This window comes from Catharus ustulatus, chromosome 20 (genome assembly GCF_009819885.2).
Source record: "Catharus ustulatus isolate bCatUst1 chromosome 20, bCatUst1.pri.v2, whole genome shotgun sequence".
NCBI lineage: Eukaryota > Metazoa > Chordata > Aves > Passeriformes > Turdidae > Catharus > Catharus ustulatus.
Window position 1 is genome coordinate 4,664,886 of NC_046240.1, and position 25,728 is coordinate 4,690,613.

The 25,728-nt window shown below is 55.4% G+C and overlaps 1 protein-coding gene across 1 annotated transcript; it reads left to right on the forward strand.

Moving 5' to 3' along the window:
* The first annotated feature begins 754 nt into the window (after positions 1 to 754).
* Positions 755 to 16,670, forward strand: CYGB (cytoglobin). The gene is made up of 3 exons (XM_033076764.1): positions 755 to 1,273; positions 11,084 to 11,315; positions 11,962 to 16,670. The coding sequence occupies exons 1-3, from the start codon at positions 1,131 to 1,133 to the stop codon at positions 12,124 to 12,126; spliced, it is 540 nt and encodes a 179-aa protein (XP_032932655.1). The 5' UTR covers positions 755 to 1,130; the 3' UTR covers positions 12,127 to 16,670.
* Positions 16,671 to 25,728: the final 9,058 nt, after the last annotated feature.

The window sequence follows — 25,728 nt, forward strand, 5'->3', positions numbered from 1 at the left end:
GCTGGGTGCGCAGCGGTGCGGGAGGAGCGGGGCACAGCCGCTGCTCTCTGGTCTCTGATCCCCCCCTGGGGAACTCGTGGTTATTACAAGTCTCCGTAGGATTTTCCTGCTCTCTGTGCGATGGGTTTAACATGCCGGATTGTCAGGGAGCTGGGAATGGCATTTGGGTAAAAGCAGCCCCAAAAGCACACCCACGGAGGCGGCGGGATGCCTGGAGTGGAGGTGTTCCCTGCCAAGGCGCTGCCAGCAGCCGTGCGATTGTCAGTAATACCTTCATTTCACAAGTGCCTTAACTCTGGATCCCTTTCAGCTGGGTCCTGCCACAAGAAGAGAGCAAATTCTCAGCGTTAAAAAAGTCCCTGTGGGACAGACCATGATGTCTGTAGTGGGGCAGAGAGATTCTCGCAGTGGGGAAGCCTCTCGACCCGACTCTCTTTGCAGCCCAAGAATTGGAGGTGAGGGGTCTGTCCTTCCAAACATCACCTCCTGCAAAATCAGGGATTGCAAAGAGCACAGCCGGGGCAGAACTCGGTGCACCCAGCGGTTGGGCTAACTTTAACTCAGCACTCTGGATTCTGAATTTCCTCTGAGCTGTTTACAAAGGGCTAGGGAAAAAAACTTCCAGCACTATCTCCCCCCGCCAGCCCCGTCCTGATGTTGCCCAGAACATCTCTCTCATCCCTCCCTTTCAGGGAGAGAAAAAAAAAAAAAAAAAGGAAAGGAGGGAGGAGTGGGAGAGAGGAGGAGAGAGGGAGAAAGTGAGCTCACGTTCACACATTGGTGAAGAGGCTGGTCTTGCAATGCCTTTGAATATTTTACTTTTAGGCAGTTCCTCATCAGTCAGCCACACACATCCGAGGCGAGCTGAAGCTAACTACAGCCATGGACAGCACTAGGAGATCTCAAATCTAATCGCATGCATCATTCCTCCGGGATATTTTTTAAATTCCATATCCAAACACGCTGACAGGCAGCTGCACTCACACACACTCGCACACACACACACACACATCCACACGTCGCAGAGCCGCCGAGCAAACACCTTGTCTCCTCTCGCAGGATATACCCGCTCACACACATCTCTCTTTATCTCCTCCTGGCTTCCCGGAGGATCCTGCCGGCTGTTTTTCATGGAGAAAGTCCAGGGAGAAATGGAGATTGAGAGATGGGAAAGAAGTGAAGAGATTTCAGACGCAGAAAAAAAGGTTATTCAAGAGATATGGAGCAGAGTATATGCAAACTGCGAGGACGTTGGGGTCTCCATACTCATCAGGTATTTAAAAACCAAACCAAAACCAAGGAAGCAGCAAATCCAAGTGAATCTCTATATAGCTGAGAAAGAGGCAGAACAATATATAGAACTGAGTGGAGATGAATGACAGCGAGTGGGGAGCTGGCTGGGTGTATTTGCTGCCTGGGAGCAGGGAGGGATTCACAGCGCTCCTCGGATTCCCACACCTTTGAGCCGGGGGGGAGCGGGGGAGCCTCTCCGGGGACTCTGGGGGAAGCAAAGGTGACCTTAACCTGCGGCCAGGGCTGGGGGGCGGCGGAGGCGGGGGGAGCTCGGCCCGGGTTCGCTGGGTTGGGGCTCTGGGGTTTTTGGCCCCCCCAAGGAGCGGCGTGCGGATGGCACGGGCCCGTAGCAGGCTGGCGGGTGAAATAATGCAAGTTGGGAGCCAAGATAAAACCCAAGCAGGTGTGTCTCCGAGGGCACCATCTGTCCCTCCGGCGGCAGCGTCGGCGGGAAGGAGAGTGCTGAAGTTGGCGGTGGAAGGGGGCTGTGGGGGGCACAGGAGGGACAGGAGGGCAGGGGGGGACAGCAGCCCTGGGAGGGGGTGCAGAGCATCTCCCGATGGCAATGGGGCACACACAGCAGCTCAAAGCTCTGCACCTGCAGCCAGAGCAGGGAGAGGCTCTGGAGGTGGGGAGCAGAGGCAGGTGGGGGTTCTTGTGTTCTCTGGGAGAAAAACCGTACCCAAGTACACTGGGAAATCCCACAGGGTCCCAGTGGCACTGGGAGTTTGGGATATCAGTGGGGTATGGCACCCACAGGCCCTTTCCCTTCTTTGAGAAGGGATGGAAGGACAGGCAGGCGAGATACCTGCAATGACAAACAGCAAAGATCCTGTCCAGAGTCACAGCACTCATCCCTGGGGTCAGGAATGCTGGGATGTCCTCAGACTCCCACCTGGACCAAACACCAGGCACCCCAGTAGGAGACCTGAGACTGGCTTGTGTCCTTCCCGTTTTCTCCTTCAGCAGGGGACTGTGGGTGTGCAGGGAACCCCTTGGATGGATGTGCTGTTTACTGACAGGCATCTGAAAGTTTTCCAGCTGACTGAGCTAAAGCCCTGAGCCCACGGGGTCTGCAGGGAGCAGAGCCTCCCTGGACATCACAACGAACAGAGCCAGCTCCCCTCCAGGCTCACTGCCAGCACTGCAATGGGATTTTCTTACCAAGACCCCTCTGCAGATTCCAGAATGACATTGGAGCCCCCTCTCTGCCTCCTTCACTAACATTTCCTTCTCTCAGAGCCTGCTCACGGCTGAGCCCGTTCTCCCATGGTCCCCACTCCACATAGGCAGTCAGGAGTTGTGACAGCTCCATGGCTGGGGACACCAAACCTACCTAGGCCGGGTTTGAAGCAGAAATGGCAAAGATCTGGGGGGTTACATGTTCCCTTCAGCCCCATCCCATGAGATTCAGCTCAGACCTTGGCCACCAGCCACACATGGCTGGCCCCTTGCCCAGCATCTGGGTCATGCCATGGCCCCATCTGCCAGCACTTCCAGGTGCCCCCTGCCCACAGGCACATGGAGGTGGTTGTGTGCCCATGGCTGGCACCAAAGGACTCGTGGCAATGCCATGGGGGGTTCACCCAGGGCAGCTCATTGCTTTTGGAGTCCCCATGGTGCTTGGAATAGGGTTGGGCATGAGGGGAATCGAGGTGTGGCAGTGGGGACTGGGTGGTTGAGCTCTGGTCTCAACTCAGACTTTCCCAGCAGAAGTTTTTGGTCCAGTTTGGGTCATTTTTTATTCCAGGCAGAGTTGTGCACTGTGGTGAAGGTTTTTTCCTGCTGTGACAACAGGACAGGACAGAACTGCCTGCTAGGGCAAACCCTGGCTCTTTGGGAGCCTTTCCATCCTTAGTCATGGCACATGCTCTGGCACATCCCAGCTAAAGCCACCACCTGCTCCCTCAGCCAGAGCTTCCCTGGGATCCTGAGTCAGGTCTGGCCTTGTGCACAGCCCTGGGATAGTGATGCAATTTGGGAGAGGTACCATCCCCTCCAGCACATCCACCTGCACAAACCCTGTCCCCAGAGATGTCTTTGCCCTGCTGCTCTGAGTCCTGCTGCGAGCTCTGAGCTGCACCTGAGCTGGCAGGGCAGCCCTGGCCGGGCCGGGAGCACCGGCGCTGCCGCTCCCCCAGCTGTGCTCGCAGCTGGCAGCAGCCGCCGCCAGAAGTGGGTCAGGCGTGGAGGCCGCCGGGAGCACGGGCCGGCCGCAGCCACTTCCCAGGACATGATTCAGCAGCTCCTGAGGTCGGGCTGGGGAGGGGGCAGTGGGGTCGGTGTGAGGTGACCTGCCCGGCACATTTTGGGTGGGCACACGCACAACGTGCTGGGGGCTGGGAGCTGCCCCAGTCAGCCTCTGTGTCACCAGCGCCTGCCTGGGATTCCTGCTCACCTTGCCAGGGAAACTGAGGCAGAAGGGGGTTTGCACAGGTGTGGCCAGGGAGAAGGAAAGGTGTGGTTGTGGATCCCCCTTTGGTGCAACCCCCTCGGGCAGAGTGGTGAGAGCAGGTAAATCTGTCAGCACTTGTGTGGTTGGGGCTGTGACCAGTGACTTGGCTGTGTCTGGTGGCACAGGGTCTCTCCCTGCCCACCGGCTCCATCCTCTCTCCATCCCTTGAGAGCTGCTGAGGGCAGGGAATTACATTTTCCCATGTGAGAAGGGCTGGGGGATTGCAGCACCACCGAAATTAATGTGGGGCCTGATGCTGTGCCCCAAGGGTGGAGGCAGGGAGGCAGCAATGCCACCAAAAGGCAGTGATGGGGGGTCTGCAGTGCTGCCATCCTGCAGGAACCCAGCCCAGCTCTTTCTGTCTCTAGCCAGCACCCCACCCCTCCACCCCCAGCCTTTCCATGCTTTGCAGATGGGGAAACTGAGGCACAGAGCTGGGCATCGTGTTCCCATCCCTCGTGGCTGCTGCTGGTGCTTGAACCCACAACAACCCCCTAGGGTCATGCCCCAGCATGATGGGTCCCTGATCTCACAGAGTTCTGGGACCCCAGGGGACACAAACAAGAATAATGGGGACTACGGCTGAGCAGCCACCGGATCCTGGGAATCTGCGCTCTGTGGTTAAAACTATGTTGCTAATTGACAATTTCCTCGGTGGGGAGCCTCGCCCCGGAGGAAGCAGAGTCTCCTCTCCACGCTCATCTTCCTCCTCGGGAGCTCAGGGGCCTCTGCAGGCTCCATCTCACAGCTGCCTTAACCCTTGCTGGAGCTGGAGCTGCTCAGCTGGGGCTGTGCCTCCTGGCTGAGTGCTTCCCAAGTGGGTCAGCTGGGAGCCCTGGGCTGAAGCTCTTCCTTAGCCTCATGCCCCCAGGCTCATTCCTGCACCTCAGTTTCCCCATCTGTTGTTTAGGAATCAGTCCTTCTCAAACCCCCACTCACCACAGAGCTCACAGGAGAGCAGGGCAGCCTTCAGAACCTGCATTAGCTGTCACTGTGCAGTGCAGAGCCCTCCAGCATGTGGCTGTCCCTCCCCAGGGCCCCCCATTTTTCCTTTCAATAGTTTATTGGCAGTACTGAGAGACAGAGCTGGGGGATGCAAACACCCAGGGGTAGCTCAGCGCTCCACAGCACACAGGGGCTGAGAGCAGCCAGGGGTGAACATCAGAGGGGGTTTGGGACCCTCTGTGCTTTGCAGTCCCCAACTAAGCCCAGCACCCCAGGGCTGAAACCACAGCCTGTCCCAGCACACACTCGCTCCCACACCCACACACACGTACCATAGTCCCAGATCTGAGACCACAAAACTTTATGGATTCCATCAGGGAATCCATAAACCCAGGGACAGTTTCTATTAGATCCCAGGAGAATCTGGACCAAATGTTAATGGCAAGTGCAGGCAATGCAGCCTGGCTCAGCCACCACAGGCTGTGCCTCCTCCATCACTGTTCCCTCTGTCTGCACTTCAGAGCCATCACCTTTCCAAATTTCCACCTTCTCCATCACTCCTGATGTGCTCTTTCCCCCTCAAGAGGTGTAGATGGGGAAGCAAAAGGTTTGCCAAAGCAGGATCAGGCCCCTGGATTTTGATGGCTGCTTAGTCTGAGCAAACACACCTGGATTCAGAGAAGTTTGCAAAGAGCTTTAAAATATGAAAGCACTCCTTGGATGCCAGATGTTATTGTGAGTTCACGGTTAAAATAGCAAAAAATCTGAGTAATAAGTCTGGCAATGTAGAAAACCTTTTTTTTTTTTTCCCCAGCTAAATCAAAAAGGTATGGGTTGAATTCACCCAAAAATGGCATTTAAAGAAGCGATTTTGCAGCTGCCCCCAAAGCAAATGTGTTTTGTGGAGGCGTCCATAGGGAAAGGCTCCGTTCCTGGCTGATGAAGGACACATTTCAGGGCAAAGTTGCTCAGAGAGATGCAATATCCGTCTTTGAAAAGGGCCCAGTGAGAAGACCAGCAGCAGTGTCCCTGTCCCACGCTTACGAATGGGGAGATGTTTCTGTGGGGACAAGCAGAGCCAGAGAGCAGCAGGGCTCTGCTCTGCTGGCACAGGCACGCATAAGGGACATTTCCCACCCCAACAGCCACTCCATGAGCAGTGAGGGGGCAAGTGAGGGTTTAATAAGCTCAGACTCAAACCAGCCCCTTCTCCTGCGGCTGCACAGTCTCCAAATCACAGCTCTGGACCAGCCCTTTTGGCTTCTCCATGGCCAAGGCAGCTGTGTGGGGATCCCTGTGGCACATCCCACACCAGCCACCACCTCGGGGCTGCCAGCAGCTCTTAGGATGTCTAAAGAGCCTTTCCTTGTCCCCTGTCCCCTTGCAAGCCGCGTTGGGGTAGAAAAATCCCGCTCAGCACCCCAAGAGCTGTGAGGACATCCGTGACCAAGGCAAGCAAAGGCACAGAGGGAGAGCAGCATCCCCGGACAGTTTCCCTGGCTGTGGCTGAGGATGGGTCGGTACCAGCCGTGCCAATCCCTCCTCCAGAGCAGGTGGCGAGGCCAGGGCTCGGCTGTGCCAGCCGGCCCCGTTAATGATGCTGGGGCGGAGCGGGCGCGGCTGGGGCAGCGCTGCCTGCGGAGCTTCAGGGCTCATTAGCGGCAGGGAAATGTCAGGACAGCCCCGGCCAGACTGGCAGCGCTGAGGGTGCCTGGGGAACGCTGCCGATCCTGCTCTAGCCCGGGCAAGGCTGAACCGGGGCTGCTGGAAATGCCAAGGGAGCGTTGGAGGGGAGAGGTGGTGGTGGGCACCAGCAGCACACAGGTTCAGGTTTAGTGGAACATGGGCTATGTCCTTGGGGATGTGTTACCCACCTCTCTACCCAGCCAGGGGTCTTTTTCCATCTCCAGGGGAGGCAGGTCTCCAGAAACCCGTGGGAAAGCAGCTTTGGTGCTGTTAATTCACTTCTCCCGTGAAAGCTGTCCTTACCCTGCCCTAAAGGCTCATCCATGCAGCCAAGAGGCTTCGGGCAGAATCCACCTATGTGGGAGGGGAAAACAACAGCAATGAGGACTTGGAGGTGTGAGTTGTGCACACAGCAGTGAGCAGGACATGTCCCTGGGAATTTCTAGCTCGTGTCCAGATGTGTTTGATGGAATCTCTGCTGCTGAGTCCACTCCCAGCCTCACTGGGGTGTCCTGGTCCCTCTGCCTCGGGCACTGGGGCATCACATGCCCCGAGCCCAGTTCAGTGTTGTGCTGGATTCTGCTCCCAAGGCTTTGCAGCTGGATGTGGGCTTCACCTGGAGGAAGGCCAGCCACACATTTCTCTCAGCTGTAGAAGTTGAATTTAGCATCAGTGTGTGGATGGGGAGGCTTGGCCCTTTTCCCTCCAGCCCTCCCATGACAGAGCTGGAGATGTTGCCCCCACCATCTCCACCTGTCCAGGAGCCTTCAGAGAGAGGACATGGGAGCAGGCAGGTACCATCCTCCTCTTACTCATTAGATTTGCCTTTTTCTGTCTTGCTGAGCTGTGGCATTGACACGGCTGAGACCTTCCTCACCCTGGGCTGGGTGAACACCCAGGCAGCACCCAAACACCCAGGCAGCACCCAGCAGCCTTTCCCCAGGCTGGAAAGGGGATGAGGGGCTACAGGTGGCTGGGAGGAGCAGGGGGAACGTGCAGGGGAAGCAGTGAAAAAATAAATAGCAGCATCACACAGCACCTGCCTACCCATTATCAGCTGCTTTGTAGGCACCCTAGAGAGGAGCTGGAAGGAGAGGTTCGAAAAGGGACATGAGAGGCTCCAGGCTGCCTTAGAGTTTCTCCCACGTAGAGGGACGAGGCGAGAGAAAACATGAAAGCATTGGTAGGTTGAGTCACCAACCCTGGAGGGATTGAGATGTGTAGATGTGGCACTTGGGGACGTGTTTTAGTGGAGGGCTTGGCAGTGCTGGGTTAAGAGTTGGACTTGGTGATCTTAAAGGTGTCTTCCAACCTGAATGATTCTGTGGAAATCTAGAAAGAAAGCAGTCCCAAGTGCTGGCTGGGGGTTCAACTGAAGCCTCCCAGCAGATCTGAGGGCTCATAAACATTTTCACTCCACAGTTTGCAAACAGGGTAAGTGAAGTATCAAAGGTTTAGGTGCTTGGGGGGACCAGGAGGCATCCAGGTGTTCTCTTTCCAGCTGGGGAGACGAGGAGGTGGCTGGGCTTGGAGGTTTCTTCCATGCAGGATTTGCTCTGCATGCTCTGGGGTGAGGAAGGAAGGTGGGGGAGATGGAGGAGATGCCACTCCTCCCTAACAGAAAACAGGTTTCCAGTAACTGCAGTGGGTTTGCCCCTTAATTATTTCCTTTGGCTCTGCTACTGGGAATGGTTGTGTCCTTAAAGTTGTTATAAGGGCAAAAGAGAGAGGAAAAGCAATCCTGACATCCTGTCCGCTGGGTCCAGATGTAGCTGGCAGAGTACAAATTAGCGGGTGGAGAATGGAATCGCTTAAAAAGAAATTTAATGAGATCGTATGCAGGCATCTGGTTCCTATCAATCATCATTTTGTGTGATATGCAATGGTAAATATCATCTTTTAATGACTCTGATGGAGAAAAAAAAGCCCAAACCACACAAGCACAAGCATAATGATCCAAAAAACTTCCAGAGGATTTGAGCTCTCAAAATTTTCTGTAGATGGAAAAACCCCAACTGACACCTCTTCTAACTCACTATTGTTGGAGTTATTTTATTTCTTTTTTTTTTTTTCCTCCTTTCCTCTGGTTATATTTAACCTTTGTGTTAAATTAATCTTCTCTGTTTATTAACAACTAGCACTGAGTGAACCTCCTTCCCCCTTCTTTGTGGTTTGACAGCTCAAATATTTGCTCCAGGCAGAAACTCTTGCTGCAGGCGCCTGCTGCTCTCCAAGGAGAGGTGGCTGCAGGTCTCAGGCCATCCATGGCTTTGCTGTTTCAGTTCTCCACCAAAAGGAATCCAGCAGACACTGGATTGAGCACGTGAGCTGAGGGTTTGCTGGTTTTACACCCCCAGCACTGCTGCTGTCCTGATGGCAGATCCCCTGGGAAAGCTGCTGGCTCAGCTCCTGTAGGGGTATCAGCCTGAGGGTCTGCAAAGCAGGGGAAGGTTGGAAACCAAGGATTTGGATCTTTCATTGCTCTGGTCTCACACAGGCTGGGGTATTTTGAGGGTTTAACCACTCTGTGCTCCTGGCATGTGTGGCCAAAAGTGGGGAGAGGTGGAGGTGATGGTCCCAGGGTCTCCTTTTGGTCCTTGTTGGGGACACACTGTAAGTCCTCAGGATGCAGAGGTCAGTCCCCCCTTGCTATTCCCTTCCTGGTTCAGACCAGCAATTTTTCTCAACTAATTTCCCATGCCTTCAGAATATCCTGCCCTTCAGCTGAGATGAAATACAGCTTTCCAGGGAGCTTCTCGTGGTTTGGGGCTCAGAGGCTGAGGCATGCAGGGACCAGCTGGCTGCTGCCATCCCCTGGCTGGGGCAGGGTCCCACTTCCAGTGCCATCCCTTGCTCCCAGTGCCTGAGGGGAGCCTGTTAAGGAATAAAAAAGCCCCAAGCAGGGATGGTAAAACCCTTGCTTTGACCCCAGTAGGATGATTCTTGTTGGAGCTGGAGGGCTTTGCTGGGTGACTGGAGCTGCAACAGCTTGAACAGAGGGATGGGGGCAGAGGGATGCTCAGTCCAGCTGGGAAAAACAGTTCCATTCAACCAGAGTGGAACATTTGCCCTTCCACAGAGAAATGTCCAGGGCAGAAGTCTTAAACCCTGGAATGATGTTATCCGTGCAGCCCTGGCCAGCTCCATACCCCAGCACTTCTCTGACAGCTCTGGGCTGAAGGACTGAGCATCTCTGTGGCAGCAGGAGCTGGAGACAGCCAGGCCTGGGAGTGATTTCTCCTGACAGGGACCAGATGCGTCAGGAGGAGCTGTGCCGGGGGGAGGAGGCTGCACAACAACAGGAGGAGTTTTGTCATGGGTCCCCTCTGGGTTTTAAAAGCAACACCTTATCTCCCCCTTCCACCTTCCCTCCTCCCCCACCCTTTCTGCTGCACACTCTTCACACCTCCAAAACCTATTTTGGGCCATCTGATGAATCCCAGATGCCTTGGGGAAGCAACAGAAGCGGTGGTGCACTCCAGGAGCTGCTTCACGCCGCTTCCTTGGCAATGCCCCCAAGCTTTCACAAGCCAAGGGAGCGGGGGAAGGAAGGGAGGGGGGGGGAAAGGAAGATAACAAATTGGTAAAGGAGCTTGGTACTCAATATTGTGATTATTCGTGGAGTGATGAGTGGGGAAGAGGATCCCACCTGGTTCTGGAGAGAAGTAGTGATGGCTGGAGAGAGGTGGGATGGATTCAGGTTCAGGTTTGGGATGGTGCTTGGGGAGGGGCTCCAGTCTGCCTGGAGCCAGGAACGATGGGGAACAGCCTGGGAGCACTCTGCTGCCTCCTGAGCATCCTTCAGCAGTCCAGCAGCCAGGGAGAGCCCTGGAGGAGGGAGGGAGCTGGGTGAAAGCAGGGAACAAACACTGATGTGGTGCTCTCCTGCATAAATTAGATGGAAGGGGGTGGCTAATGTGACTCGAGTGTCAGCCCCAGCTGCAATCCTGGCATGGGTGGTGTTGGCATTGGTGGCTCCAGCTCTGGTCCCTGTTACCTTATGCCCTTCAACTCCCTGCCCTCTCCAGCCCTCAGCCTCCCTAGGGAGCTCAGCATGTAAGCTGTGACCTCAACTTCATTTCTTTCAGCTGCATTTTATTTGGGTTGAAAGGTCCCCAGGCCCCCCTCAAGAAGGGCTGGGGAGTTTTTGGAATATCCTTGTGCTGGGAAAAATGTCACAAATGAACAGTGACATCAGCTCAGGCCTTAGGTCCCACTGGAGACTCTGGTGGGGCTGATCTATGAAAAATGGGGCAACTTGGACAAGGGGAGACTGTTCTGGGTGGCAATGCAGAAATAAAGCCCATGGTAGCAAAGAAGAGGAGCAAGGAGAGCCTGGATAGGATAAAGAGAGGTTTTCAGGCTCATCTCCAGCTCTCTGAGGCAGGATGTGATGTTTTGATATATGTGGGCATGTATCCAGCATCTGGCACGCCTGGGTGGCATCTCTGGGCATCAAGAACTCAGTCATGCTTCTGCTTTGAGAATTAATATCCAGCTGTGATGACCTTGTAGCAGATGGAGTTTGGGAAAAAGGCATCAACCTGCTGGTTTTCAGACAGCTGAATGCTGCAGTTCCTGGAGAATTTGATAGGAAAACCAACCCTGACTGTGTGAGACACAGGGGGTGGGTTCCTGCACCTCCATCCCCTGTGCTCTGCTCTCCCCCTCCTGATGGCATTTCATGTCTGTTCTTTCTGGAAGGTTTTTTGTGAACTTCCCCTCAGCCAAGCAGTACTTCAGCCAGTTTAAGCACATGGAGGACCCACTGGAGATGGAGAGGAGCTTGCAGCTGCGCAAGCACGCTCGGAGGGTCATGGGGGCCATCAACACTGTGGTGGAGAACCTCAACGACTCTGAAAAGGTCTCCTCTGTCCTGGCCCTGGTGGGCAAGGCCCACGCCCTCAAGCACAAAGTGGAGCCCATCTACTTTAAGGTAAAGGATGGGAGCAAAATAACCTGTGGGCTGCTTTAGGAAGAGGGCAGGGGAGCTGTGGTGAGCTGGTGCTGCCTGTCCTTGGCTGGAGAGGCTTGGCAGGGTGTGGGGCTGCTCTCCCTGTGACACTGTCCTGTGGAGACCCCCATCCCCACACACAGCCAGTGCCAGAGCACCCAGTGCCTCCCCCTGCCCAGGGAAACCCACCTGGCTGTGTCCATGTTTGTGGCTGTGTCCCCCTTCTCTTGGAAATTAAGCACAATAGCAGAGACTCCAATTATTAATAACACCAAGATCACAGGTTTGATCCCCATGTGGCCATTCACTTAAGAGCTGGACTTGATGACCCTTATGGGTCCCTTCCAACTTGGAATATTCTGTGATCCTGTAAATAATTTGAGGTGGCCAGACTGAGGAGATGGTTCAGCCTGCAGCAGCTCCCTCCTCCCAGCTGGGTCTGTGCCCTGCTGCCTGGGCACAGGGTGACCTGTCCTGTCTGCTCCCAGGGCTGTCAGCAGACCTCCAGGACATCTGTGTCCTACAGACAGCAACAGCATCCAAGTGTTTTCATAGGGAAAAGCTAAATTTTTGTGAGTAACTCCCTGGAGAGTGATTAACCCCTTGCTTGCTGTCTGCCTCCCCTCAGAAACTCACTGGTGTCATGCTGGAGGTCATTGCAGAGGAATACCCCAACGACTTCACCCCGGAGGCACACGGAGCCTGGACCAAGATGAAGACCCTCATCTACACCCATGTGACAGCAGCCTACAAGGAGGTGGGCTGGGCTCAGTACCCCACTGCCACCCTGTGAGCGCCCAGGGGGCCACCAGAGGGGCAGGGAGGGCTTCGCTCCCCCCAGGACTTCACTCTGGTCTCTTCTCAAGATCTTTGCTAGGTTTGGGGAGCCCGGTAGGGCCAGTTCTGTCAGCTGCCAAGTCACAATTTGATCTCCATGGGGTTTAAAAACAAACTAAATAAGCAAAAAAAAAACCACAGAACCACGAAGGGTGTGGGTGGGTTGGGGTGAAGCAGTTGCAGGGGACGCTGGAAGGGGATGCAGAGGGTGAGGGGAGAGCGTTGGTTGTTGGCTCCATCTTCCTGTCCTGGCCTGTCCATCACCGCCTCCCAAATCCTGCACCTCACTTGCACCATCTCAAAGTCCCTTGTACAAGTGCTGCTGCCCTGTTCACTGATGAACAACACCACCCTCATTTTCCATGCAAAGCCCCTGGGTAGACCTGGCTTTTGGGGGCACACGTGGAGACCTCCGACTGGCACCGAGAGCGCTTTGCTTTGCACTTTCTGTATCACCTGGCAGGGCTGACAGCCAGAGCCACTCTGGGTGCCCATCACCCTGGGCTCCAGGTGGGCAGCAGCCCTCACCTCTCCTGTCACCCACAGTCCCTGTCCTTGCTGCTGCAAACCCTCCTGGGCTGGGAGAGCAGCGCTCCCACAGCACGAGAGAGTGGGAAGGAGGAGGAGGCCTTTGGGCTGCCTCTGCTCATGGCTCAGAGCATGGTGTGTAGGTGGGATCCCTGTGCCATATGTGGGGAGCTGGTGAGTCCACCCACTGCCCTCCAGCTCCCTGAGGATGGGCCTGGGTGGCACATGATGTGCCACTGCCCTGGGAGCTGGTGTGTGTAGGTTTGTCTGCCAGCTGTGCCCTCTCAGTGACAACGGGGGTCAGGCTGTGACCAGCAGGAGGAAAGATGGCACAGACATATCAGGAGGGATTTCTGGGTATGAGGAAAGGTCCCTTCTCTGTTAAAATTAATAAATACCTTGTGTAGAACATATTCCTGCCCTCGTGGTAAAACTGGGTTCCTCCAAATAAAGTGCCTGGAAGAAATCAGCCCACGCAGGAGCTGTGTCCCTGCTAGGGACAGCAGTGCTCCTGCCTGTGCCTGACAAAGGCTTCTCCCACACCCCCCAAAATGTGGCTGCAGGGCTTGGGGCACCCATCCCACCTCCAGCACCAACTCCTCCTGAACCTCTGGGTGAGTCTGCCTGGTTTGTGCCTCAGTTTCCCCTGCAGTTGTGGAAAAGGGAGGAGGAGGAGGTGCAGCCCCCTTGCCTCCTGCCCACATGTGGTTGGATTTATAAGATTTCTGGGAACTGAATGGCAAAGGATTGAGGATGAAATGTCAGATGTGCTGGGAAGCTTTGGAATGCTTGCCACCCAATATTTCCCTGAAGGCCTGTGCTATTTTTAGAGCTCTAGCATTAAGGGCAATGTTATCTTGTTGAAGTGGGAGGAGGGTTCCCTTCTGAGATTTCCTCTGGCCTGGCTCCACCGCTGTCCTGGAGAGCTGGCAGCTTCCTGAGAGAGACCAGCTCCTCTCCTGGATGCCAGCTGGACAGGCAACAAGCCCACAGTTCCAACTGGGATCCCTACAGCCACCTTGGGGACATCCCTGCACTGTGGGGACACTGCTGGAGGGGGCATGGTCACTCCCCCAGGCTGATCTCCCTCCTCCAGAGCAAACAGACAGACAGGAATTCCTGCTTTGCTCACCTGTGTTTTTAATCATCCCCACAACAGGTTTAATTATGTCTCAAAGTAGCCCCAGGACACCACTAATGTCACTACAGCCACTCTGGCCTTGCAGTTGTGTCCTTCCTACATCCCACATTACCACTGATGGAGAGGAGCAGTGGAGCCTGGAACAATGGCACATCCTGGGCATCCACAGAGAGCTGGATGGCAGCAACAGCTGGGGCTCAGCTGTCCTGGGCATGGCACTGTGCAGGATCCAGGGCTTGTAAAAGGAAGGGACAGGCACAGGGTGACAAGTGCTGCTGCTTTGCTCATGGGGTGGGCTGTCAGTCACAGTCAGCACCCCCAAAACTCAGCCCACCAGCCTGCCCTGGTGAAGGTGCCAAGCTGCTGCCTCCAGCTCACTCTGGGTGTCACAGCAGCTGCTCATCCCTCGAGGGTCAGTGGAGGCATCCCTCAAGCGGCTGCTGCTGCCTGGGGCAGGGATGGATGGGAAAAACCTGTTCAGCCATTGACTTCCCTCCAGTGCAGGACTGGAGAGGGATCTCTTGGATCAAGACTGTTAGCTGACATTTGTGTGTGTGCACATCACGGGACTCTCCCGAGCACAGCTCTGCTGGCTCCTGCCAGGGCCTTGAGGCCAGCAGCACAAATGTCTGATGAGTTCATGTACTCCCTGTGCTCTGCAGATGCTGGGCCAGGGATGTTTCCCTACAGGGATGTTTCATCTTTAGACAAAACTTGCACATTAACCTTTGAGGTTAATAATCTCCAGGTGGGAATTTTATTTTTGCAGCGCAAACCCTTCCCCTCCCTTCCCACAACCAAACCTGGGCTCCCAGTCCGCAGAGAAGCCACTTTGGAGTGTCTGGAAATTCTCCATGTTCATACCCAACCTACCTGTGTGCCTTGGCTTTTGGGGAGCAGCAGCAGGGAGGTCCCCCCACCTCATTAAACAGTGCTTTGGTTTCTCCTTTCTTCTTTTACATCCCTAGAAAAAGCTGACCCGCTGCCTCGTGCGCCTACGTGTGCGTGCGCCGGGCTTGGAGTTTTTTCCAGGCACTTTTTCCTAAAGCAGATCCAGATGTGTGCAGCTGCTGTCCCTGGAGGAGCACCCCCCATCAGCCAAATTGCAGGCGACTCCAATAGATGCAAACAAAAACATGTTTATTTTTATCAGCTTCGTAGGAAGTAACATGAAGCAGGAGGGCGGCCAGGGCAGAGCTCGGGAGGGGAGGAGATGGAGATAAAATGAACGCCCCCTCTTTGCTGCCTGCAGCAGAGGAGGCATTGCTTAAATCCAGGAACATTCTCATCTGGGGAGAGATGAAGATAACACAATAAGGAAAAAGTACCATTCCAGAGTGACAGGGCTGACAAATGCCAGAGAGCAGGGAGGGGGCCATGTCCTGGCTCTGTGTGCGGCTCTCTGGCACACACACATCCATGCACTGCCATTCCTGTCACTGCCAGCCCTCTGCTCCCCCCAGCCCCACCACAGCTGACTCTGGTCCCTTTATCCCTGTTTTGTTCAGGTCTTGCTCTCTGGCCCTTGACCTTTCACTTCCTGGCACAGTTAGGTTAAGGTAAGGGCACTTTGGGCTCAGCTTTACTCTCCTTGGTGGTAGCAGGTAGGGATCAGCTTGCAAAATCTTTTCCCCAAAACTCACAGGTGAGAAGCTGAGGCTCAGGGCATCACTGCCAGCACACACTGGGGGCTGGCTGGTCTCTCTCCTGCCCTGTGGAGGATCCTTGTGCCCCCCAGGCCCAGCCAATCCCTGGCTCAGCCAGCACCTCGGCATTATCATCAGGGCTGGCCTTGGAGCTGTGATCCAGGTGGGAAAGCCTTTGTGCCCCTTGTCAGAGGTAAAGAAATGCTGAGTGAGGGGGGATTCCTGGGGCAGGGTCCCCCTTGAGCACCTCATCCTGGCTCTTTGGCAGCACCTGCTCATTTCAACAAACTCTTGTCACCTCCCCTGAAGGTCACGTTTGGTCAGAGGGAGTTGAGCACTGGAGAGAATGGGAGGACTGGGCTGGGAGGGGGCACAGATCCCACCCACCATGTCTCCCCCTCCCATGGCCAACATTCATGGCAGGTTCAGCTCTGCAGGCACCCAGCTAGAGACAGCCCCCAACACCACCAGAACCCTTACTGGCCTTGTGCCACCATCCTCATCTTCTCTTGGGGGTGACAAATCCCCAAGGCAGCCGAGCCTGAGCTCTCCCAGGGGAGGCCTCTGGCGTCTCTGCCGCTCTGTCCCAGGAAAGAGGTCACAGGGTGTCCCCACCCTCTGAGGGGATGCTCAGCGACTTCAGGAGGGACCAGATTTCTCCTGGCTGCACTCTGGTGCCAGAGCTCAGCCTTGCCTGCCCCTTGCCGTGGGGAAGCTGCCCTGGTGTGGGGATGTCAGAGCAGGGCTGCCCGGGGCCAGCACCGTCAATGCCAGACAGAGGGAAAAAAGGGAAACCCATGGGCTGAGCTTGGACCAGCTTAGGGAAAGGGAGGGACAAAACCACCTGCCTGGCTCTGACCTCTTTGCCAGGCTGCAGCGCTAATTACTTTCCATAGCTGAAGTTGTCTCTAATTGTTAGTATGTCTGAACCAGCCCCTGTGACCCTCAGCCGTGAGCGTGCACGGTCTGATGTGACTCCGTGTCCTTCCTGTTCCTGCTGCAGATCCTGTTCATGTTTCGTGTTCCTCGGCGCTTCCGTGCTGGTTTTATACCTGCGTTCCGTGTATATGGGTGTAACTTGTTTTTCTTTTTTTGTAGGTTTTTAGTATGTTTGTAACCGGACAAAATGGTGTTATTAAACTGAAACTTGTATCTTCAGTGGATAAATCAATCAAACCCCCTCCAGCTCTGCTTGGTTTCTTTCTGGAGGGGTGGCTGGAAGGTGAGGGGCTGGTGGGGCGCTGCCCCATGGCCGTGTGGGTCTGGGGGTTCCTGCTCAGTCTGAGAGAGCTTTTTGGCTGGAAAGCAGCAGCAAAGGGAGTGGATGTGCCCACCAAGGGTGGTAGAAATAGCTCCAGGAGGCATCTTAGCAGTGCACCCAGGTGGGGAGGGAGGGTTTTCCAATCCTCCAGGCTCTTCACTGCCTTCCAGGTACATTGTGAGAACCAGCAGGGGCTCTTCCTGGACCAGGAGCTATTCATGTGCCTTTGGCAGCCCAGCCAGTCCAAAATGCTCACTGATGGCCACAACATGCAGCAACCACGACCACCAGGGGCTGTGAGACTGTTCTCAGCCTGTAAAAATAACAAACAGCTCCCTGTTTGCAGCTCCCTGGGCAGCAGCAGCCCAGTTTTCCACGTCTCAGTCCCTGGTGGCTCCTCCTGTGCCTCTGGCTGAGGCTGGATCCCGTTGCAGGGAATGGGTCCCAGAAGGGTTGGGTCACTTTGTGGTTTCCCCCCATGGATCTTTCCAGATCCCCCATTTGCAGAACAGGCTCTCTCAAGTTCAGTTGATGCTGGCCAACCTTTCCAAAGCTGTTGGCAGAGGCTGGATGGACAGACAGACAGACTCATGCTGTGGTCCCATAAACTTCATTGTCATGAGATACAAGGCTTGGAAAACAAATTCAAGCAATCCTGTTTGTTGTGCTCCTCTTTACCCCCAGTACAGAACAGTATTTCAGGGATGGGAAAACCCATCCCACCAGGGTAGTAGAAAATCCCAGTGCCTGCCCATATGCAATTTTAAGGGGAGAAACCCCAGTTTTGGACTGAGGCTGGGGGGACACAGTTCTGAGAGGGACGAGGACAAGATTGGTGCCTTGAAGGCTCCTCAGGGTCTTGGAGAGCCTGGTGCCGACTTCTCCTGTTGGGCTGAGGGCAACAATGCATGGATGTTGGAAAAAACCAGCAATTGAGTGGTGTAGTTTTGAGCTACTCTGGAATCCCCAAGCCACAATTACAAGGGTGGCCTTGCAAGGGGAACCTTTTCCTTTGCCTGCAGCTTCACAAAACTCAACCCAACCAGCAAGGCCACCCCAGAGAAGGGATCCAGAGGCCTACTCACGTGGGGAGGGGAAAATCTGCCTGGTTCAATCTGTCTTCTCCTGCTGTGTCCTTTCTTGTGGGGTAAAAAACCACTTGGTGCTGTTAACGTGATTAATAAGCCATCCTTGGAGTCTCTGCCACATCCTGTACACGCTTCCAGGCGGAAGTGAACAGTCAGCAAAGCCTGCACACTGCTCTGCTCCAGATGGGAAACATCGGCTGGGAAACCAGAGAAAAGGATTCAGCTCTGCAGTGGGGAGGCTGAGTGGGGACCCAAAGCTCTCAGACCTTTGCACTCTGAGCTGAGAGTAGCCAGGACCAGCAGTGGCCAGAGGGTGCTGAAATGGGGCTGTTTTTTCCAACAGCTTGTTGAAAAGGAGCAGGGAATTTCAGCATTACCTTGCAGGGAGAAAATATGTACACAGCCCTTCACTTCATACTAATATTTACCCCCAGATCCTGTCACGTCAGGGTGGCTGTGACGATCACGCCGTGACCCAGACCCTGTGGCCTCGCCAGTGCTCTGCAAGTGCTGGTGGAGAAGGACATGGTGGGAGGCTGAGGGTCACACCACACCAGAAATTGGCCCAGGGCTGGGACAATGGACTCACACCTCACTGCCCTGTGCTCGTGGAGTGCTAAACCCACCTCGTTCCCAAGTGTCCCAGCCTTGGGATGCTGCTCTCCAGACACCACCCTTCATCCAAGGGAGCTGGTGGAGAGCCAGCTCTGAGAAAGCACCTTGATGGCCCCAGTGATGTTGTGTGGGCTGGGAGATGGAGGGAAGGAGGAATTTGATATCTAAGGCATGGCACAGGGTGTGCTCCTGGTCCTCTTGCCATGCTCCAGCTCCAGGAAAGCTCCTCCATCCACACCACTGGCCACAGGGTGCAGTGCTCCTGCCCAAAGTCTGTCACCAGCTGGGGGAACGACGGCTCCACCATCCTGGTGCCGGTGTGGGATCAGAGGTGACAAATCTGCAGCGTGTGTCTGTATCCTGCTGGCACCTGGTGACAGCTGAGAGGAGGGCAGGAGGTCACTGTGAGGGACAGGCAGAAATGCAGCTGCAGGGGGGAAATCAAGAAAGAGAATATACAGTAACTGCACTGCAGTTTTTAACATGGCTATTGAAACACCTGTGAAACCCCATCCCACGGAAGCTGGCAGGAAGAAGCACTCCCATGGGTGTGGGGTGGCACAGGGTGAAAGCCTTGGGAGACAGAGCTTGCAGATTCCCACCAGTTGGAAGGACACGTCCCTGCTTCCTCTGTTATCTGCTCCAGGATAAGAGCAGGAGCTCTGTATGAACCCCACCACGGCCACCCTCACCAGTGCAGGGGTTTTGGCGGCTCCTTGCTCTGAGCAAAGCCCCCAGGGAGGAGAAAAAAGGCAGGAAAATACCCTCACAGCCCAGCGAGGCTGACACTGAGCAGGAGCCAGCCCTTCCTTCCGCGCCCGGCTCCTCTTCAGCTGCGCCGGCTGATATGGTTTATCTGAGCAGCGCCGAATGTAAACGCTGTCAGCGCCGGCCGGGATTAATTCCCGGGAGTTTGGCAGCCGAGATGAAATAACAGCGCTGCGGGGGGGGAGAAAGGGGGGAAGCGCACATCTCAGACTGAAAAATCCTCCCGGTTAATTTACAGCCGGGTTTTTCTTCTCCCAGGCACTCTTGAGAGAGAGCAAAGCCGGGGGGCAGAGGGAGGATGGGGAGAGCACCAGGAGCAGGAGGAGGGAGGCTGTAGCAAAAACTGGGATCCCAGGGAGGGGGGAGGATTGTGAAACCACACTTTCCCCACGTGTGGGAGTTGTCCCCATGGTGCCAGGGGGCGAGGGCCATGGCCAGCAGCTCCAGCCCAACCCAATCACGCTCAGCCCCCAGCCCAACCCAGCCCCCAGCCCAATCCAGCCACTCTCAGCCCCCAGCCCAACCCAGCCCAACCCAGCCCCCAGCCCAACCCAATCACCCTCAGCCCCCAGCCCAACCCAGTCATGCTCAGCCCCCAGCCCAACCCAACCCCCAGCCCAACCCAGTCACCCTCAGCCCCCCCGGTGCCGCTGGGGATGCAGCGCCGAAGGCCCCGGGATGTTCCGGACACCCGAACCTCGAGAGGGGACAGGAGACCCCTCTGCTCCCCCCTGGCCTGGGGGTCCACTCCAAGCCCCTCTCTGAGCAGCACCCACCGCCCTCTCCTTGGGGAACAAACCACCAAAAACACATTCCTGTTGAATATCCCCATCTCTCACCAAACACCGAGATCACCCAAGGACTTTGCTGCTGGGGGGAATTCCCAGCCCAAAATAGGTGAGGCTTTTACTGCTGTTTATTACGAAGCCTTTTCATTAATTGACAAATGTATTTTCTTTAAGGGAAAGCTTTGGAAAACTGCCCCACAGACGCTGTTGTTTCAAGGCCGCTGTTCCAAACACGTCCTGAAATAAAATAATCATGGTGCTCTGCCACACTGCTATGGTTTATATTTATATAGCAGAGGGATTTGGTTTGAGGATACTTTGCTAAGGAATACTGTGGTTTTCATTCACTTTCTTTGGATATTTAAGTAAATAACCACAAATGCTTTCACTTGTTTTCATTGTTTTCTTGGTAGAGGATTGGCTGGACTAAAAGCCCAGCCATTGCATGGGCAGATAAATTGATTTATTTTGAACTTAAGAAAGTCCATGCCCCATCTGATTGCCAAGAGCTGTGCACCACTTGGGGTTCTGCAGCCAGAAAATTATGATTTTACTCAGGATTTAATATATTTTTATATATTTTATATCTACCTACACAGAATGTAGTCTCTGGCCTGCATCTGCCAGGGCACTGGGTGACATCCACACCGGGTCAAGAGGTGAAGAGAAGCAAGGAAAAATGCAAAATGCAGGAAGCAGACCCTGGAAATGGTACTGTCAGTTTTGGGAACCTGATTTCAAAATAATCCTCATGGTGGTGGCTGAGTAGGAGGTCAGTGAGACAGTGGTTGTTCCCTGCTCCTTGAAAACCTCCCTGTGCCATGGTTCCCTTTTGGATCAGGGGCTGGCAGAGGGTTTGGGGTGATGAGAGACAGAGTTACCTGCAGGGTTGGGGTGTCTGCAGAGGTGTTGTGCCCCTGGTACTGGGGTGCTTGGAGAGAAGGGGTTCCTGCAGATGTGGGGGCTGCTAAGGATGGAAAAGGGAAATGTCTGTCTTGGCAGTCCAGCCTTGCTCTCTAACAAACCCCCATCCCCCTGGGATGTGGAAGCCCCCCTGCCCCCCCAGCCAAGAGGGGCTGGGGCTGATGGGGCTCTGATGGAACCTCTCAGGAGGTGAGCACAGGTAAACCCTGCTCAGCCAGCCCTGCATCCGCCCGGCCCCGCACACGGCCGGCTCGGCAGGAGCGCTGGGAGTGCTGGATAAATAGCAGTGGGCGAGGAAGATCGCTTCTCAAAGGTCAGCGCTTCCTCCGCGCTGCTGTGAACTCGCCCACTTGGATCCCTGCTCCTCCCCAGGGCAGCATCCTCTGCCCCAGCCCCGCTCCCAGCCGCTGACCGAGCCCCAGGGCCGGGGGCAGAAACAGGTCCCCACCGAGCCAAGCTATTCCCAGCTTTGTCATCCGGCTGGGCAGCCACTAGAAGGGAAATTCCCAAGGCTGGACTGTCCTAGGTTATTTCACAAAGTCAGACAATCACGGAATTTGCTGAGTTGAGGGAGCAGGCAGCTCCCAGCCTCCTGCCCTTTCCTGCTCCACTAAATCACTCCAGAGTCCTCTCAAGTGTTTATTCTTTGAGAAAGCAATAAAAGAGGAGGAAACCCCAGAAGACAAACTCCCACCAGCCTGCCTTTGATTATATTTGATATTGTTTTATTTCTTAATGCTTTCCCACTGCAGGCTGGCTGAGGAGGGAGTGAGGGAGGGCCAGAGGGCAGGAGGAGACAGTGTTTGAAAGGGGTAAATGTACAAATTTTCCCACTGATATCTGTGGCTTAGGGTGGCTCCGAGAATGGGTATTGGGGTCCCCCAGTTGTCCAGGCTGTGAATTTGGGGTGAGCAGGAGCATCCCCGTCTCTGCTGGGGTGCCAGGGCACGGGGGCACGGTGGGCAGTGGGTGCTCCCCATGTCCCAGCCCCTCGATGGCCGAGGCAGAGGAGCAGCAGGGACAGGCAGGTGAGAATGACAGCACAGGCTCTGTCTGCCACACAGCCGGGCGGCACCGCTGTCAAACTCTGCGATGGGAAGACCTTGGAGGAGTTTTCCGTGTGCTCTGCGCTCCCAGAACCAGCCCTGAGTCCCCAGTTTGCCCGACAGGAACATTTCTCCTGTCTGCACGAGGCACCAGGAGCTGGGCAGGGGTGACAGCTGTGACACCCGGCGTGGCACTGGAGGGAAGGAGGTGAGAGGGAAGGCAGCGCTGAGCCGTGGCAGAGGCTGAGCATCCCCTGCTGCTGCTGGAACAGCTTCCATCCCGCTCGGAGCGCGGCCACGGGCTGGCCTCTGCTGTTCGCACCGGGAACAGCATCCAGCTGCGGCACGGCCCCCGCAGGGCTCTGCTGGCTTCCAGAGGGCCCGGGGATGGTGGCAGCAGGGACATGCATTTGGTAACCTGAGGGAGATGAGACAGCGTGGGAGCAGAGCAGCACACGGAGGGTCTGAACCGGTGGTGAGAAATGGGCCAAGGTGTGTCCCCTCCATGCAGATTTTTTTCCCCCAGGTTGTGTCCCGAGAGACCAGGGGATGAAGGGATGTGGGGGACAGGTGTCCAGGGCTGTGGGCACACAAACCAAACCTATCTGCTTTCGTTGGGAGCAACTCAAGACAACCAGAGGGGTCTCACATCCATGTGGGGGCTCATACAAAGCCAATAATGGGGAAAAGAATCCTGGAGAACCTGGACATTTAAGGAAGAAGTTAGAAAGACTAGAAAACCTTGGGCTGCAGCCTTGGGATAGGAGTGTGGAGCTTTTATGACACAAAAACTCTGAGGCTGTGGAAACTGGGAGCTTTTGTCCCAAGAATCCTTGTGACACCTCCTCTGAAAAGTCACTGGAGCTGATGCCAAGCTCCTGGAGCTCCTCCACAGGTGGGGGACCACCCAAAACACCATTCCCCCAGTTCCACCCAGTTATAGCACATCCCATAATACTGGCCCTTTCCACCTGTGTCCCTCAGCCAGGGCTGGAGATTTCTACTGAGGGGGAAGATCAAACCCACAGGATGCAGAGCTCCTTTCCCACAGGGAGCAGGAGCCTCTCAGCTTCACCAGCTCTCCCAAAACATGACAACAGGGTTGATGCCACATGTCACAGCCTCACTGGCACCTGGGTTTGTTAAGCAGCATCCTTGGGAAGAAAAACTGTCTGCCATGCCTTCTTACAATGTACCTGACTAGCAATACAGTCATAGAATGGTTTGGGTTGAAAGGGACCACAAATCTCATCTGCTGCTACAGGGTACAAGGCCAAGGAAAGCAGGGCTCAGTCTGCCCCTGAAAATCCTCTTTTAAATCCCCTGAAACCTTCCCTGCTGTGGTTTCTAGAGAAGCCTGATGCTGCTCAGATCTCCTGCAATGCTCCTCCACACCCAGGGACAGGACCTGCCCCAGCACCAGCCCCCTCCCAGCCTTGGGTGGGCAGGGAGCAGCAGGACCTTGCTGGCTCTGGGCTGCTGGGCACAGATCCCACCCTGGAGGTTTCATGGTATAAGAGGGAGGAACCTCTCTTGCTGGAATATCCCAGCCTTGGGCCCAGCACATCATACTGGGGGCTTCCAACACCCTGCACAGGATGGTCTCCCAGCACTGGGATACACAGTGCTGTGACCCCTCCCTGCTTTCCCTGGAATACAGAGCAGCCAGGACACTTCTGGCCAGGCTGTGGAGCCGTTTTCTCCACAAAAAGAAGTGCTCTGCAGAGCGTCTCCCCAGCAGTGATGCAACACCCTGTCGTTGCTGCCTTGGGGTTTTTTCGGTCATGTTTTTTGCTTCCTTATTGCCCAATGCTCAGCAGGGTTGGCACAGGTGGCAGTCACCCTCCTCTCTTCCCCTCTGTGGGCTTTACCATCCTGTCTGGCTCCTCCATGGAAAGACACATCCCACAGGACACAAGCTTGGAGCAGGATGCATGGCAGTGATGGTTTTTGTCAGCTGCTGTTTGTTGTTCTGTCCTTTCTCAAATGCAGGGAGCAGACCTGGCTCCTTGGCACAGGTCCCTGCTTGCCACCTGCACCTCACCCTTTGCTCACCCCTGAGTCACGGGCAGGGAACACCCCCACCCCTGGCACTGCCCATGTCGGGGTGTCTGTGCCCAGATACCCACCCTGGCACCTGCCGGGCTCTCCCTTCTCCACCCGCTTCCAACCGCAGCTTCAAAGGAGCCGGCAGGATCCAAAAGCTTCCTCCGCCCTCCTTTCTACCACGAACCAGCAGCAGATTTGCTGAGCACGAAGCTGTGGAAGGCAGAGGGCTGATGAGAACACGAGCTCAGCACCCAACAGGCATCAGTGAATCCAGGCTGCACCACCCAAGGTCGAGTTTAGCACAGTGGGTGTGCAGGTAAAAGGAATATAAGAGGAAATTGTAGTTTTGGATAGCAAGGCATAAAATTTCTGGTCCTGCCTTGTCCCAGCTGTAAATTCAGCTGGTGCTCGCCTAGAACCTGGAGCCAGTTGTGAATCAAGAATTTATTTTGTGGCAAAACCCAGGGCATAGTGTCCTGTACAGACCTCTCAGAAATACAGCCGTGCCAAACCCGATCTGCAAATGTCTCTCCTCAGCCCCCACAACCTGCCAGCACCAAGTCTCCCCCTCAGGGAGGGAATGTGAGGCTCCTGGAATAAGAACAACCCAGTGCTGCTGGTGATGGAGCAGGTGCAGCTCCCAAGGGGTGAGCTCCCCAGCCCCAGGATGAGTCAGGCTGTGAAAGCCGACAGGACCGGCCCTGCGGCCGCTGCCCGCTGCCCCAGCCCGGCCGTGCGTCACCGCATCCTGCCCGGCCAGCGGGACATGCCCAGGCCTGCAGAGCCTCAGGGCTGTGCCAGCCTGCACCGTGCCTGCCACGCTGCCTGGAGTGCCCACCCTTGGATATGGGGTCAGGGAGCCATGCCTGAGAGCCCTAATGATGGCCAGTTCTGTTGGTGATTGGTCCTAATAATGACCAGTCCTAATACCGAGCAGTTCTTACAGTGACCAGTCCTAATGGTGACCTGTCCCAATGGTCACATTCCAAACGGTCCTAATTGTGACTGTTCCTGGTAATGACCATTCCTAATGGTTACTAGTCCTAATAGTAACGGGTCCTAATAGTGGCCAGTTCTAATAGTGCCAGTCCTTGTGGTGACTGGTCCTAATAGTGCCTAGTCCTGAAAGCATCTGGTCCTAACAGTGATCAGTCCTAAGAGTGGCTGATCCTAATAGTGACCAGTCCTTATGGTGGCTGGTCTTAATAGTGACCAGTTCTTACAGTGGCTGGTCCCAATAATGACCAGTCCTAATACTGAGCAGTCCTAAGAGTGGCTGGTCCTAATAGCGACCGCTCTGATACTGACTAGTCAGTATAATAATAATAAGTAATAATAAATAGTCAGTTCTTATACTAACCAGTCCTAATAGTAACCGTTCCTAGAAATGACTGTTCTAGTGGTTTCCAGTCCTAATAGTAACTGGTCCTAATAGTGACCAGTTCTTCTAGTGGCTGGTCCCGATAGCGCCCAGTGCTGACAGTGCCGGTACCGGCGGTGCCGACTCCCAGCTCCCGGTGCCGCGGGGCCGAGAGCCGAGCCGGGCTCAGAGTCTCATCCCCCACGGGAGATCCCCGTAGATGGGACCAGCGCCCGCCGGGACAGCGGGAGGGTCCCGGGAGGAGACCCCGCCCTGGGACACGCCCCTGCCGAACCCCGCCCCGGGCACGCCCCCAGCCCCGCCCGGCCCAGGTGGGGGCGGCG

Bases quoted from the DNA above. Each gene is read 5' to 3' on its own strand.
- CYGB (XM_033076764.1), top strand. From the start codon at position 1,131: ATGGAGAAAGTCCAGGGAGAAATGGAGATTGAGAGATGGGAAAGAAGT. The intron at 1,274-11,083 runs GTATTTAAAAAC...TCTTTCTGGAAG, and splicing joins GGGGTCTCCATACTCATCAG to GTTTTTTGTGAACTTCCCCT. The intron at 11,316-11,961 runs GTAAAGGATGGG...GCCTCCCCTCAG, and splicing joins TGGAGCCCATCTACTTTAAG to AAACTCACTGGTGTCATGCT.